General features: G+C 63.6%; 2 protein-coding genes across 2 annotated transcripts in view; both read left to right on the forward strand.

Moving 5' to 3' along the window:
* Window positions 1-7269, forward strand: part of ANKRD13D (ankyrin repeat domain 13D) — a 37802-nt gene extending 30533 nt beyond the window's left edge. The window contains exons 3-16 of the mRNA XM_044682044.1: window positions 114-249; window positions 959-1083; window positions 1559-1604; window positions 1712-1855; window positions 1948-2137; window positions 3123-3189; window positions 3665-3746; window positions 4459-4520; window positions 4628-4758; window positions 4981-5138; window positions 5594-5725; window positions 5829-5992; window positions 6120-6211; window positions 6905-7269. Coding sequence (XP_044537979.1) covers window positions 114-249; window positions 959-1083; window positions 1559-1604; window positions 1712-1855; window positions 1948-2137; window positions 3123-3189; window positions 3665-3746; window positions 4459-4520; window positions 4628-4758; window positions 4981-5138; window positions 5594-5725; window positions 5829-5992; window positions 6120-6211; window positions 6905-7118 — 1743 coding nt within the window. The 3' untranslated portion in view covers window positions 7119-7269. The remainder of the gene's footprint in view (window positions 1-113; window positions 250-958; window positions 1084-1558; window positions 1605-1711; window positions 1856-1947; window positions 2138-3122; window positions 3190-3664; window positions 3747-4458; window positions 4521-4627; window positions 4759-4980; window positions 5139-5593; window positions 5726-5828; window positions 5993-6119; window positions 6212-6904) is intronic.
* Window positions 7270-8298: 1029 nt separating this feature from the next.
* The window catches only part of SSH3 (slingshot protein phosphatase 3), a 46872-nt gene continuing 40765 nt past the window's right edge, over window positions 8299-14405 (forward strand). The window contains exons 1-11 of the mRNA XM_044682045.1: window positions 8299-8364; window positions 8943-8980; window positions 9208-9436; window positions 11027-11145; window positions 11229-11300; window positions 11661-11726; window positions 12502-12696; window positions 12838-12931; window positions 13151-13279; window positions 13362-13408; window positions 14167-14358. Of these exons, the coding sequence (XP_044537980.1) occupies window positions 8299-8364; window positions 8943-8980; window positions 9208-9436; window positions 11027-11145; window positions 11229-11300; window positions 11661-11726; window positions 12502-12696; window positions 12838-12931; window positions 13151-13279; window positions 13362-13408; window positions 14167-14358 (1247 nt within the window). The remainder of the gene's footprint in view (window positions 8365-8942; window positions 8981-9207; window positions 9437-11026; window positions 11146-11228; window positions 11301-11660; window positions 11727-12501; window positions 12697-12837; window positions 12932-13150; window positions 13280-13361; window positions 13409-14166; window positions 14359-14405) is intronic.

Here is a 14405-nt window from a genome sequence, read left to right on the forward strand (position 1 = left end):
GCTCCCCTGCCCCCCCCCACTCTGGGCAGCCAGCCAGGCTCCGTGATTGCCAGGGGGTCCTCCCAGCCCCCGGGGGCCTCCCCCTCTCCAAGGTCCTGCCTCCCTCTCTGCAGCATGACATCGAGCTGGTGGATCCTCGGGGTCGGACCCCCCTGGAGCTGGCCGTGTCCCTGGGGAACTTGGAGTCGGTCCGAGTCCTGCTCCGGCACAATGCCAACGTGGGCAAGGAGAACCGCCAAGGCTGGGCAGGTACCTGCTGGGGAAGCCACGGGGCACTGGCTGGGCCCCTGGGCCAGGGTGAGGAGGCTGGAGAGGCCAAGGGCTGCCATGTGCTCCCCAGCCTCCCCCAGCCCCCCCTGCCTCAGGTCTCACTCCCGGGACGCCCCCACCCCCAGCCCAAGTTAGGCAGTGGATCGCAGTGCCTACAGAGGGTTGGAGGGGCCCGAAGGAGGGGATGGAAATCCTGCCTCAGACACTTGCTCGCTCTGTGATCCTGGACAAGGGCCTGAGCTCCCGGGCTCTCAGTTTCCTCAGCTGTAAAACGAGGGCGGTAGACTTGGAAATTCTTGGAGCTTCTCCCTGTCCCCCTTTGGGCCTGCCTTTCACTTTCCCAGCGCCTGCCCTTGGAGGATGTTGAGGCTCCACTCAAGAAGCCCTGGAATGGGGAGGATCAGGGTTCAAATCCAGCCTCAGACACTTCCTAGCTGGGTGACCCTGGGCGAGTCACTTAAGCCCATTTGCCCAGCCCTGGGCCATCCTGCCTTAGTTGTTACTGAGACAGAAGGTGAGGGTCTCCCCAGATCTCAGTGCCATTTTCCCTCCTCCGAGTCCCTCTGCTTTCTTGCCATTAGTCCTGTCACAGCCAGCCTGGGGACCCACCACGCGGGATATCAGCAGTGGCTGGGGCTGGGCTGGGGGGGCCACCGGATGCCAAGGTTATCGTGCCCCCCCCCCATAGTCCTACAGGAGGCTGTCAGTACTGGGGATCCTGAGATAGTCCAGCTGGTGCTGCAGTACCGGGACTACCAGCGGGCCACACAGAGGCTGGCAGGCATCCCCGAGCTCCTTAACAAGCTCTGCCAGGTACAGGGGTGCAGCTGGGCAGATGCCGGGGAGTTTGGCGGGCACGGGGAGGGGGGTACCCCCGGCTCGACTGCAAGCACGGAGAGTAACGAGGCCCTTTTCTTATAGCAGAAGCCCTGAGAGGGAGGGAGGCAGGCAAGGCTCATTTCCCCCATTTTACTGATGGGGAAACTGAGGTTCAGAAGGGAAAGTGAAGTCTTTTGCCAGAGCTGCAGAGCTCGTAGGTATCCAGGCTGGATTGATTCTTTCTTGCCGGTAGCCATTCAGCCGGGGAGGAGGGATGAGAACCGGGTCCCTCCGGACTTCAGGCTTGGCCTACTGCTGCTCAGAATGAGAAGGGGCCGGATGCTTCCTGGAGGAGTGGGAGGGGGCTGGCTCTTCTGCTCAGGGTGCCGGTGGGTGCACTCTGGAGCAGGGGACCCCGGAAGTTACCTCCTCTGAACCTGGCGTCCCCCTTCCCACCTGTCTCTCCCAGGCACCTGATTTCTATGTAGAGATGAAGTGGGAATTCACCAGCTGGGGTAAGTGGAGACCCCCCCCCGCCCCCCAGGTGGGGTGCCCAGGGGGCCGGTTGGCTTCTGTGGGAGCCCAGCCCTGTGACCTCTAGCCCCTGACCCCATGCCCACAGTGCCCCTCGTGTCGAAGATGTGCCCGAGTGATGTGTACCGCGTGTGGAAGCGTGGCCAGAGTCTGCGTGTGGACACCAGCCTCCTGGGCTTCGAGCATATGACCTGGCAGCGGGGCCGGAGGAGCTATATCTTCAAAGGCCAGGGTGAGAGAAAAGGGGAAACTGAGGCAGGCAACTCGGGCCCCATCCCAGGGTGGGCTGGGCTGCCCGGAGTCACTGACTCAGGCTCCTTCCAGAGGCCGGCGCCCTGGTGATGGAGGTGGACCATGACCAGCAGGTGGTCCGAACAGAGACGCTGGCCTTGGCCCTGCATGAGCCCGAGGCCCTGCTGGCGGCCATGCAGCCCAGCGAGGAGCACGTGGCCAGCCGGCTCACCTCGCCCATCGTGTCCACCCACCTGGATACCCGCAATGTTGCCTTCGAGAGGTCAGCCCGAAAGTAGGAGAGGGGGAGCGAGGGAGGGAGGGAGGGAGTGCCTGGCTTGGGCCGTGGGCCGGGAGACTCGGCTTTGACCCTAGCCAGTGGCCCGGTCACTTTTCTGGGCCTTAAAATGAGAGAACTCGCATCATCAACCTTCCAGGGTTGGGCATTTTTCAAGCCAGAAAGTGCTGTGAAAAACTGACTTAAAATGCCTGAGTGAAAGTTCTCAGTTTCCCCATGTGTTAAAACAAAGGGGCTGGACTAGGAGGCCTCTCCTTTCCCTTCCAACTCTCTGTTTGACCCTCCTTTTTTTTAAGCCCTCACCTTCCCTCTTGGAGTCAGTCCTGTGTATTGGCTCCAAGGCAGAAGAGTGGTCAGGGTAGGCCATGGGGGTCAAGTGACTTGCCCAGGGTCACACAGCTGGGAAGTGTCTGAGGCCAGATTTGAACCCAGGACCTCCCGTCTCTAGGCCTGGCTCTCCATCCACTGAGCCAACCAGCTGCCCCCTTGAGCCTCCATTTTAATCCCAGGGCCTCAGTTTCCTCATCTGTAAAACCTGAGGATTATACTTGACTGTCCCCGAGGTGGCTTCCAGCCTAGCTCTCCCATCCCAGGATCCATCGGTACACAGAGCTGGCCAGGGCTGGGAAGAGGGCAAGGAAAGGGGCTCCCCAGCCTCCTGCATGGACCTTTCTGGCAGGCCCGGCCGGGCTGCTGCCCCCAGAGCTGTGTATGGCCGCGGCGCAGGAGAGAGGGGTTGGCGGGTCAGGGATGGGCAAGTTCCCGCCTCCCAAATTCTGGCCTGAATTCTGTAGAAAACGTTCTGATGTTCTGAGTGACGAGTCGAGGCTAGCCCAGACGAGTGGCTCACCCGGACAGCCCACCGGCCTCCGGCATGGTCTCCGTGGGAAGCCCCTGCTCTTGCCTGCTTGTGGGACAGCAAAGGAGGCTCCGGGAAGGTCCGCACTGAAAACCGCTTGGTCTCTTCCAGGAACAAGTGCGGGATCTGGGGCTGGCGGTCGGAGAAGATGGAAGTTGTCAGTGGCTACGAGGCCAAGGCAGGGACTGGCGAGGGGCCCCGGGAGGGAGGGGAGGGGGAAGCTTTGCTCCCCGGCCCGATCCCAGCCAGAGCCGACGCCGGGCCCTGGCTTGTGCCGGTGCTGTTGCTGGTCCCCAGATGGCCCAGGGGGGCGCGGCGGCCTCCCCCTTTCTTCCCCGCAGTTTTCGCAGGTGCAAAATAGGTGTAAAAGCCTGGCGCCGTCTTCCTCTCGAGGCTGGTACGAGGACTCCCCGGGATACTTGTGGGGAAGAGGGGAGTGGCGAGTCACTCCATCTCCTGGCCTCAGTTTCCTCATCTGTAAAATGAGAGGGTCGGACTAGATGACTTCGGAGGCCGCCTCCCCCTCTAAAGCTGTGATCCTCGAGGCGGGCCTCCTGCCAGGAGTGCTCCCACCCCCTCCCTCTGGGCCCCCTAGGCCTGGGTGGGTGGGGGTCCCCCGAGCCCTTCAGCCCGTGCCTCCCTCCCGCCCCCAGGTCTACAGCGCCAGCAACGTGGAGCTCGTGACCAGAACTCGAACGGAGCACCTGTCTGACCAGGACAAGGCCAGGAGCAAAGGTAAACCCAGGTGCGCCCAGCTGCCTGCCCGTTCTGGGCCGGGAGGGGAAGGCCGGGCCCTCCGCAGCCGTGGCGTCTTCCCTCTCGGGGGGCCTCCGTGGCCTCACGAAGGGGCTGATGGGAATAATGACCCTGACTGGCGCCGCTCACGTGGCGCTCGCTCCGGGTCAGGCGCTCTGCAGGATGCTCCACGGTTCCGCCTCACTTAATCTTCCCAACAACCCTGGGAGGCCGGGGCTGGCCTCAGCCCCGCTTTACAGATGAAGAAACTGAGGCAAGCACAGTCGCTTGTCCAGAGTCCCGCCGCTAATCCCTGTCTGAGGTTGGATTTGAACCCAGAGCTTCATGACTCCAGGCTCGGTGTCGTGCGCTGTGGCGCCCCTGTGGGCCCCTTGTTCGCTCTTCTGCTGAATGAATGAAACCGGCAGCAGATGGCATAAGCTTGTTTTCAGAAACCCAGCCGGATGCTCATTTTCACAGTGGAGTCACCCCCTCCGCGGTGCCGCTCGTGTATTAATGATTAATTTAATCTGTGCATTTAGTAAGCACCTACGTGTACTGGCACAGTCCCTGCCTTCCATGTAACTACATTCCCCCGGTGGGAAATCTCGGTGTCCTTCCCGGCCCCCCACCTCACCGCTTTCCCATGCCAGGGTCCCGGGTTCGAGGGAGGGGAGCTGGGGCTGCTCTCACGGGCTCTCGTGTCCCCCAGGGGGGAAGACGCCCTTCCAGTCCTTCCTGGGGATGGCCCAGCAGCACTCGTCCCACAACGGGGTGAGTGAGGGCCGGCTCGGTCCAGGGGGGTCGGGAATCTGGGCCGGGGCTCGGGGGTGACTCGAGGGGCAGAGGCTGAGCTCTTCTCCCGGCGGGGGTCGGGGCAGGCCCCCGTGCAGCAGTCCGCCAGCCCCACCAACCCGACGGCCATCTCTGCCGAAGAGTACTTTGACCCCAACTTCAGCCTGGAAGCGCGCAACATCGGCCGCCCCATCGAGATGTCCAGCAAAGTGCAGCGGTAGGTAGGATGGTCCTTCCAGGCCGGCCCCTCCTGCCCTTTGCACGGACCCCGGGGATTCCTCCGGGCCGGCCCGAGGCCGGAGGGCAGGTCAGCGGCCCCGGCCAGCCTAGGAAGGGCCCTCCCAGCTAAGAGGACCTGCGGCCGCCCTCGAAGGGGAAACCGGCTGGGCTCGGGGGCGCAGGTCCAGGCGGGCCTCATAGTCTAAGGCTGGTCTGGCAGGTTCAAGGCCACCCTGTGGCTGAGCGAGGAGCACCCCTTGTCTCTGGGTGACCAGGTGACCCCCATCATCGACCTCATGGCCATCAGCAACGCCCACTTCGCCAAACTTCGGGACTTCATCACTTTGCGCCTCCCACCAGGCTTCCCTGTCAAGATTGGTGAGGAGAGATAGAGAAAGGTGGGGTGGGGAGGGCTCTCGGCCTGCGTGGGGGCCCTGACCTCCCTCCCCATCGCCGTCCGCACCCCCTTTCCCCCTCGTGACTCAGCCGGTGGCCCATTAGAGCTCTTGGGGGTACCGAGACAAAAGGGAGCCCTCTGTGTCCTGGAGGAGCTTAGTCAGGGCAGGGACACAGGTGGGGAGCCCTGCCTGCCCCCGGGAGCCTCACGTCTGGGGGGGGACACCCGACATGGGCCCGGCCACAGCCGACCCAAGAGAAAGGCGTTGGCAGAGGGCCCGGCCGGCGAGGTGGGCACGGCCCGCCCTGGGAAGGGGCCGGGCAAGTTCGAAGTCAGATTAGGGGGTCTCGTGCCCGGGCAGGGGCCGAGCCGCGGGGGGTGGGTGGGGAGGGGCTGCCCTGCTGCCCGGCTCAGGGCCCGGCCGCTGTCCCCTCAGAAATCCCCTTATTCCACGTGCTCAACGCCCGGATCACCTTCGGCAACCTGTGTGGCTGTGACGAACCTCTGAGCTCTGTGTGGGTGCCGTCTCCCAGCCCGAGGTCCACCGACTCCAGCTCCCCTGCTGCCGGTACAGCCTGAGGGAGAAGGGGGGGCGGCCCCCAGGGGAGGCCCCCGAGCCCGGGAAGGAGGGGGAAGGGGACGATGGAGGTCCGGCCTTCTCCCTTCCCCAGGGAGCCCCTTCCCCTGCGAGGTGGACCCGGCCGTGTTTGAGGTCCCCGAGGGGTACAGCGTGCTGGGCGCCGGCCACAGCGAGCCCCTGAGGGACGAAGATGACGACCTGCTGCAGTTTGCTATCCAGCAGAGCCTGCTAGAGGCCGGGACGGAGACCGAGCAGGTGAGGGCAGGGAGAGGCATCGCGGGGATCTCCGGGCTCGTCCCAGCCCTCGGGGGCCGAGCGAGGCCCGGCAGACCCCTGAGCAGGAGGCATCCCTTAGCCCTTCCCGACCTCTTCCCTCCTGCAGGTGACCATCTGGGAAGCTCTGACCAACACCCGGCCAGGCCCAGACCTCCACTCTCCCCCGCCTGCCTACGATGAACAGCTGCAGCTGGAGCGGTGAGCCCCCCTCCCGCTTCTAGGCCCCCTCCCTGCTGCCGCCTCCCCCAGGGGGCACCCTGAACTGCCCGGGATGGAGTGTTGTGGAGGAGCCCCCTCTGCCTCTAGGATTGGGGAGCTGGGGAAGGAGGATGGCCTAAGGGGCAGCCCCTCTGCCCCCCGGTGGCTGTTACTGCCCAGCAGGGCCTTGGGGCTTTCTCTCTAATATGGGCACCTTGGCAGAGCCCCATGCCAGCCCCTCAGTGCCAGGGGCATTAAAAGTATGCCACAAGGGGCAGCTCGGTGCTCAGCAGATAGAGACGGGAGGTCCTGGGTTCATGTAGGGTCTCAGATGCTTCCTAGCTGCGTGACCCTGGGCAAGTCATTTGACCTGCTTTGCCTAGCTAGGTCTTACCGCTCTTCTGCCTTGGAACAGTATTGATTGGAAGGTGGAAGATGAGGGTTGTTTGGTTTTTTTTAAGTATAATACATTTCTAAAGGGCTTCTGGGGTGCCGGCGATCTTGCTTCCTCCTGGGGATCTACCTCTGCTTTCCCCCTTCCCAGCTCCTTGCCCCACATGGGCTCAGGAAGGTCCCCAGAGCCGGCCTTCTCTTCCCTGGGCCCAGGAGCCCTGCTGGGGGCTCTCACTGCAGTTGGGGGGGTTCTTTTGCAGCCAGCCCTATTAGCAGCCGCTCCTCTCTGCACCTTGGCAGGGCCCTCCAGGAGAGCCTGCTGCCACCTCCAGAGCCGGGGGGCCCCGGGTCCCCTCGCCTGACCCCACCCTCCTTGAGCCCCCCCAGCTTCGACGAGCAGCTCCGCCTGGCCCTAGAACTGTCCTCCCGGGAGCAGGAGGAAAGAGAGAGGAAGGGGCGGCAGGAAGAGGAGGAGCTCCAGCGAATTCTGCGCCTCTCCCTCACTGACCACTGAACTGCCCACTCCGCGGGGAGAGGACACTGCCCAGGCCAGGCCTCGCTCCTGGCTTTTATCATTTACTTATTTATAAATTGCTGACCAGCTTGAGGGGAGGGTCAGGGGTTAGGGGTGGCCAGGATGGAAATAAATTAGAAACCAGCCTGTGGCTCTGCTGCGCTCTGTGACCTTTGGGGGAGGGCGGGATGCCCGTAAATGCCCCCTCCCTGGTCCCCCTCCTGAGGACACAAAGCTGGCCGGCTGCCCAGAAGCCTCCTGCGGCCAGCGGACTTGCTCTCCGCTTCCCCCCCTCCCCCATTGACAAGTGCCTACTGTGTGCAGTGACCCGGCCCGGCCCCCCATGAGCCGGCTGTACAGGCCACCGAGTGCCCAAGCAAGGCGGGGAGGGCCTTGGAGACCCCCCGGCTCAGGCCCCAATTGTGAGCAGCTCCTGAGGCTGCTGGCCAGCCTGGACAGTGCCTGGACCCGCAGGGGAGAGGCTTCACTGACCACTGGGCAACCCCCTTCCTCCCTTCTCCAGGGCCTTCCTACCAAGGGCAGGTGATAGGACCCCAGATGGGCGGTTGGAGGGAGCTGGAGGGGCCCTCCGTGCACCTGCCCTCATTTTACAGAAGAGGAAACTGAGGCCCAGGGAGCCCAGGACTTGCCCAAGGTCCGGCCCCCTAGTGAGTGGCCAGGGCTGGAACCGGGGGCCCAACTCTCTGCATGGCACCGAGCTGCCACCACTGCTCTAGGTGGGGAAGTTGAGGCAGGGGCCGGGCTGGCATTGGACCTCCTGAAGCCTCCCGGCGGCAGGATGCAGAGCTCGCCCTACGGAGTCCGCAGCCCCCTCCAGCCCCGGGGAGGCCCAGCCCATTACCTGGAGGGAGAAGGACGGGCTTGGGGCGGCTCCGCCCCCTGGGGGCGGGGCCTCGTCCGACCCGAGCGCAAGCGGGAGGGGAGGGGCGGATGCGGCGCTGGCAGCCGGGGAGGCCGTCCGGGCGGGGCTGCTGGCCCTTTAAGGGCCGCCCCCGAGGAGGTGCCAGGCCGGAGTGGCTCGGCCGTGCTCGGCTCGTTCCTCTCCTTCCTGGTCTGGCCTGGCCGGGCCTGGGCTGGGCTGGACTGGGCGGCTTGGTTCGGATTGGGGCTGTGGGAGGGGGCTGCGCCTGGAGCCCGCCGTCCAGCCGCGCGCGCGTGCATGGCCCTGGTCACAGTGAGCCGGTCCCCCTCGGGCAGCGGCCACTCCACCCCCGTGGGCCCTGCGGTGAGTCCGCCTCTGCCCCGTCCCTGCCCACGCAATCAGTCCTCCCTCTCTCCCGCTGGGCCTGCCGCAGCGGGCACTGGGCAGTGCCCACATCCCCGGGCACTCCTAGCTAAGGAGAGGCCGGCAGGGCCCCTGGGGATGCCCCCGCCTGGGGCCCCCGGGCTCCCAGGTACCCACCCACCCTGCAGGCGGACAGCTGGTGGCCGGGCCAGAGCGTGTGGGGTGGGTGGCAGCTGGCTGGAGGCAGGAACCCCTCTTCCCTGGCAGCCACTGAATCCTGGGGTCGGGGGAAGGGGGGTGGGAATGAGCTCCCCAAACCCGAGGCTTTCCCACGCACACAGCGCCCCTCCCCCAGGCTCCCAGGGCTGTGTGGGCCAGGATGAGCTCCAAGGGCCCTTCCACCCTCAGCTTCCCATCCTCCCCATTGGTAGGAGGCCGGCCCCACTGCTCTAGGCCTGGTTCCCAAGAAGGAACAACCTGTTAGGCTTGCAGGGCCAGGGCCAGGGCCAGGGCCAGGGCCGGGAGGGAGGGCCTGACGGAGCCCCTCACACTGCCCCCTGGGGCTGCTTCCCTGGCAGGATGAAGGGCTGAGCAGGAGAAGCCAGCTGCAGCGCAGGTGAGGAAGCCCCTTCCCTGGCGCCCAGGCATGGGGCCCCTCAGCTCCCCTGGCCAGCCGGGTGTGGGCTGTTTCGGTCCTTTGCTCCACGCTAGGTCCCCGTCTCTTTCCCCACTTCCTCGGCTCACTGGGGCAGAAGGGAAGGGGGCTGGCCCTCCCCAGTGATAAATGAGTGAAGTGCTTTGAGATCTTCCGAGAGTATCCATTGATGCTCTGCTCCCGGCCAGGCAGAGCTTTGCTGTGCTTCGTGGGGCCGTCCTGGGGCTCCAGGACAGAGGGGAGCCCAGTGCCGGGTCAGACGAAGAGGAAGACCCAGAAGAAAAGGCGTCTCCCTCAGACCACCCAGATGGAAGTGGCCAGGGGACTCCGGAGTGCCCGAGCCCTGGGAAGCAAGAGCAGAGGAGGCACTTGCACCTTATGGTGGGGCTGCTGAGGGCTCAGGACAACATCCAGCTGGTGAGAGGGGGGCCCTCAGGGAGAGGGAAGGGAAAGATTCCATTTTCTGGTTCTTCTTCTACTTCTCTGATTGTGCCTTCTCTGTCTCCTCCTCCTCCTCCTGCCTCCCCCAGAGGCTGTCCTCATCCCTCTTCCCTCCTCTCTCCATGCTCTCTCCCTTGGGCCCTTTCACCTTCCAGGGCTTCAGCTCTCACCTCCAGGAGGAGGACCCCGATCTCCCTCTGACTCCATCTCAAACAGAACTCGGCATCTTGCCACCGACATCTGCTCCTTCTGACTCCTCGGCTTCAGCATTGCTTTTCTCCTAGTCCCCGACATTCCAGCTTCAGGCATTTTGTTTTTCTCCGTCCCTCCCCCTTGACCAACCAGTCCCCCCCCCCATCCCAGCAGGGCTAGGGCCGCTCCATTCCCCAGCAGCACCATTTTGAATAACTCCCTCACCATCTACTGATTTGAGGAAAGCTCAGCTTGGCATTCAGTGCCCTAACCCAGCTAGCCCAGCTAACCTGTCCAGCCTTCTCTCTTACAGGAACCCTCTGTTCCAGAGCACCTGGGTCCCAATCCCGCCCCAGAAGCACAGACTTGTGTGATCTTTAGCAAGTCCCTTAGTTCTCCCTGGGCCTCAGTTTCCTCATTTGTAAAATAAAGGAGTTAGACTGGTTGGCCATCTCCAAATCTAGGATCCTACTTCTCAGCAAGTGCCTATATTCCTGGGCCTCAGTTTACCCCTCTGTAACCTAAGAAAGGTCTGCGGTCCCTTCCAGCTGTAAAGTCATGATCTTTTGTCCTTTGAAGCCCAGTTTGTGCCCTGGAAAACTCCCCACTTGAAAAATTCTCTTCATCTAAGGGGCAGCTAGGTGGCCCAATGGATAGAGAGGCAGGCCTGGAGACAGGAAGTGCTGGGTTCAGATTTGGCCCCAGACACTTTCTAGCTAAGTGTGACCCTGGGCAAGTCACTTAACCCCCATTTGCTTAGCCTTTTCTTCTTGTATCATTCTAAAGCAGAAGGTAAGGGTTTAGAAGTAAACTCTCCCCATCTCTTAAGGCCTGGCTTCAGCGTCACCTCCTCCAGGAAGCCACAGGTTCCCCTACAAGATGAGATTTCTCCCTCTTTTCCCTCTGCGATCGCACTTTTCCCATTCTGTCTAATCCTCAGTGTCTGTCTTACGTGGCTCTGCCATCGTCCCCGCCACTCCCACCCCTCCTGTCGTTCTCCTGGCCCTCCCCATGCTCAGGAGAGGGGGGTGATGGGAAGGGCGTACTATGGTGAATTGATGTGTTTGAGAGGCCACTTGGCTTTGGTACACAGAGAGCTGGCTGGCCTCAGAGCCAGGAAGTCCTGCCTCTGTCACGTCCTGACTGTATGACCCTGGGTAAGTCACTTCACTTCGTATCCCAGGAGCTCTGCAAGAGCAAGAAAGCTGCCTCATACACCTGACAGAGGGACTTGACTCCATGTGGGAGTTCCATCATGAAATTCTAGGTCCGATTCCTCCCCCACCTTCGCCCTATTCCCCCCTCCCTGCCGTGCCCGGGATGCGGGCTTAGAGATGGCACGTGGGTCCGAGTGTGTGGTGTGTGCCCCCCCAGGCAGTCCAGTTGGAGACCCCCCGGCCTCAATGGCTCCGCTACCTGCTTGTGGTGTCCACGTCGGAGCTCCTGAGCCAGGAGGAGACCGTCCTCCTCGGGGTAGACTTCTCCCAGAGCAGGTAGGGGCGCTGCTGGAAGGGGGGAGACGGGAGAGCCCGGAAGGGCCAGGGGAACCCAGCTGCCTTTCCCTCTGCCCCCCCAGCCCCCCCAGCTGCACCTTGGGCCTGGTCCTCCCCCTCTGGAGTGACACTCAAGTTTACCTGGATGGTGACGGGTGAGAAGGGGCGACCGGAAACAGGAGGGAGGGAGGAAGGCTGCCGGCACTCTGGGCTTTGGGCTCGGGGGTTCAGGTTTGTTGGGAAAAGCCCTGGTGCTCTCTGGGCCTCAGTTTCCCCATCTGTCCAGCAGAGGTAGCACACCGGCCCTGCCCATCTCACGGGGTAGGGAGGCAGGTGCCGTCGCAGAACGTCCCAGGCCCCTGGGAGTGGGCAGACGTGTGCATCTTACACAGAAGGGATAGCCCGACCCCTTGTTGTACAGGGGAAACCGAGACCCAGAGAGGGGAAGGGGCTGGGGCCTGGCACTGCCCGCTCCTGAGGGCTCCGTCGTCCCCGTCTTCCTCCTCCTCCTTTAGGGGCTTCACCGTGACCTCTGGGGGCCAAACCCGAATCTTCAAGCCCATCTCCATCCAGACCATGTGGTGAGAACGGGAAGCGGGGCGGGGGGGCGTCGTGGGAGCAGAAGGGGAGTCAGGGCGGCTCCGCCTTTGTCTTATCGCCTCTCACTTGGACGGTGGCAGCGGGCCGGGGTCCTGCCCATCCTCCATTTAGCCTCCAGAGTAGCTTTCCTAAAGCCCAGGTGTGGCCGTGCCATTCTCCACCCACCTGCCCCCCAGTAGCCCCCCTGGTTCCCGACGGCCTCCTGGACCGAATCCAAAGGGCCGTTTGGCCTTCGAGCCCCCCCTTCCCTCCCTCCCTGACTCGGACTCGTTTTTTCTTTTAAATTCGTGCCTTTCCTCTTAGAAGCAGTCGATTCCAAGGCAGAAGAGCGGTCAGGGCTGGGCAATGGGGGTTAAATGACTTGCCCAGGGTCACCCAGCCAGGAAGTGTGCGAGGCCAGATTGGACTCCAGGAGCTCCCTCTCTGGGCCCAACTCTATCCACAGAGCCACCCAGCTGCCCCGGACTTGTGACCCAGCCTCCCGGCTCTTCCAGAGACAAGGCCCCCCACCCCCTTTTTTTCCTCTGGCCGTCCCCGCCTTCTCCAAAAAGCCTTCCGGGAGCCTCTCAGTGCTAGGGCCTCCTCTCTCGCGCTGTTTCCTCGCGATCCCGGCTGCAGCTTATTCGTGTCTCTGCACAGCCTCCCCCAGCAGCCTGGGGGCTCCCTTCGCCTCTCTTTCTATGTCCGCTGCTTTGCACTGTGCCCGGCCCGCGGTGGCTGCCCGCCGAGGCTCAGTGCCCTCCTTCCCGGACGCAGGGCCACTCTGCAGGTGCTGCACCAGGCGTGCGAGATGGCTCTGGGCAACGGCCTGGTGCCCGGAGGCAGCGCCCTGGCCTGGACCGCCTACTACCAGGCCCGAATCACCTCGGACCAGAGCTGCATCAACGAGTGGATGGCCATGGCCGACCTGGAGTCCCTCCGCTCTCAGCTGCCCAGTGCTGACTCCAGTGGGTCAGTGGGGCGCGTGGGGAGAGAGGCAGCTGCGCCCGGGGCTGACGGCCAGGGCGCGGGGCTGGCCCAAGGCGGGCAGGGGTTGGGGGAGCAGGAGAGGGTTCGAACGGGGGTCCCTGGGCTGACGGGCCCCGTCTGCAGGCACTCCGAGCAAGAACGCATGGAGCGGCTCATCCGGGCTGAGCTGGGAGACGTGCTGGACACCAGCGACCTGGAAAGTGTCACCTCCAAAGAGGTAGGTGGGGCGCCGGGAGGCCGGGGGGCCAGACCCAACGGGGGAGGTTCCTCGGGCCCTTTACCCAGAGGCCTCAGCCTTCTCCTGCCCCAGCAACTAGGAAGAGTCTTTGGATCCCCGTGGAGGGCTGATAGCTGAGGGCCCCTTCCTGCCCCAGGCTCCGGCGGTGGCAGGAGCAGGACGCCCCCCACCCGCCTAGAGCCTCTGGCCTTTCCCCAGATTCGCCAGGCCCTCGAGGGCCGCCTGGGCTGCCCCCTGCAGCAGTACCGAGACTTCATCGATAACCAGATGTTGGTCCTCATGGCCCAGCGGGATCGGGCCTCGCATATCTTCCCCCACCTCTACCTGGTGAGCCTGCCAGAGCCGGGGACCGGGGAGGGCTGGGGCCGTGGGGGGAGGCGAGCGGCCACCCACCCTTACCTTTCCGTAGGGCTCCGAGTGGAATGCTGCCAACTTGGATGAACTGCAGAGAAACAGGTAAGGAGCAGCGAGCTGGGGGGGGCTCAACCGTGGAGGGCATCTGGACCAAGCAGGGGAGGATCCTGCGCCTGAAGCCCCTCCGGATTTGCCTCCCCTGCGCCTTCTGGTACAGAAGCCGTCCCCTTCTCCCCATCCCTGGCACAGTGCGCTCTCTCTCTGTCTCTCTCTCTCTCTCTCTGTCTCTTTGTCTCTCTGTCTCCCTCCCTGTCTCATTGTCTCTGTCTCTCTGTCTCTCTCCCTCCCTCCCTCCCTCCCTTTCTCTGTCTCTCTCTGTCTCTGTCTCTGTTTCCATCTCCATCTGTCTCTCTCCCTCTCTCTCCTTCTCTCTGTCTGTCTCTCACTCTCTGTTTTTCTGCCTATCTCTCTCTCTCCCTCCCTTTCTCTGTCTCTGTCTCTCTCTCAAAGCTCTCCCCACCTGACCTTCTGACTTAGAATGAATGCCGAGCATTGGTTCCAAGGTAGAAGAACGGTAAGGGCCAGGCATTGGGGGTCACCCAGCTGGGAAGGGTCTGAGGCCAGATTTGAACCCAGGACCTCCCATCTCCAGGCCTGGCTCTCCATCCGCTGGGCCCCCAGCTGGCCCAGGCCCCTCGTTCTCAACATCACAATGACTTCAGGGCAGCCCACAGAATCCGTTCCGTGGCGTTTGGACCCTGGGCAGACTGATCCGTTTCCCGGGGAAATCTGAAGTGGGTTTGCAGCCCCCTGCAGGGAGCTGTTGCTCAGGCCGGGCGTGGCCTGGCTTCTCTCTGCAGGGTCAGCCACATCCTGAATGTGGCCAGAGAGATAGACAACTTCTACCCCGAGCTCTTCACCTATCACAACGTCCGGCTCTGGGACGAGGAGACGGAGCAGCTCCTGCCTCACTGGAAGGAAACCCACGGCTTCATCGAGGCCGCCCGGTGGGTCCGGCTCCCTCCCTCCAGCCCCTGCCCGGCCCCACCCCAGCCTGGGGTCTTTCCTTCCCTCCCCGCCCCCCCCCCCCGCCCCCCAT

Source organism: Gracilinanus agilis, chromosome 6, assembly GCF_016433145.1.
Source record: "Gracilinanus agilis isolate LMUSP501 chromosome 6, AgileGrace, whole genome shotgun sequence".
Classification (NCBI taxonomy): domain Eukaryota; kingdom Metazoa; phylum Chordata; class Mammalia; order Didelphimorphia; family Didelphidae; genus Gracilinanus; species Gracilinanus agilis.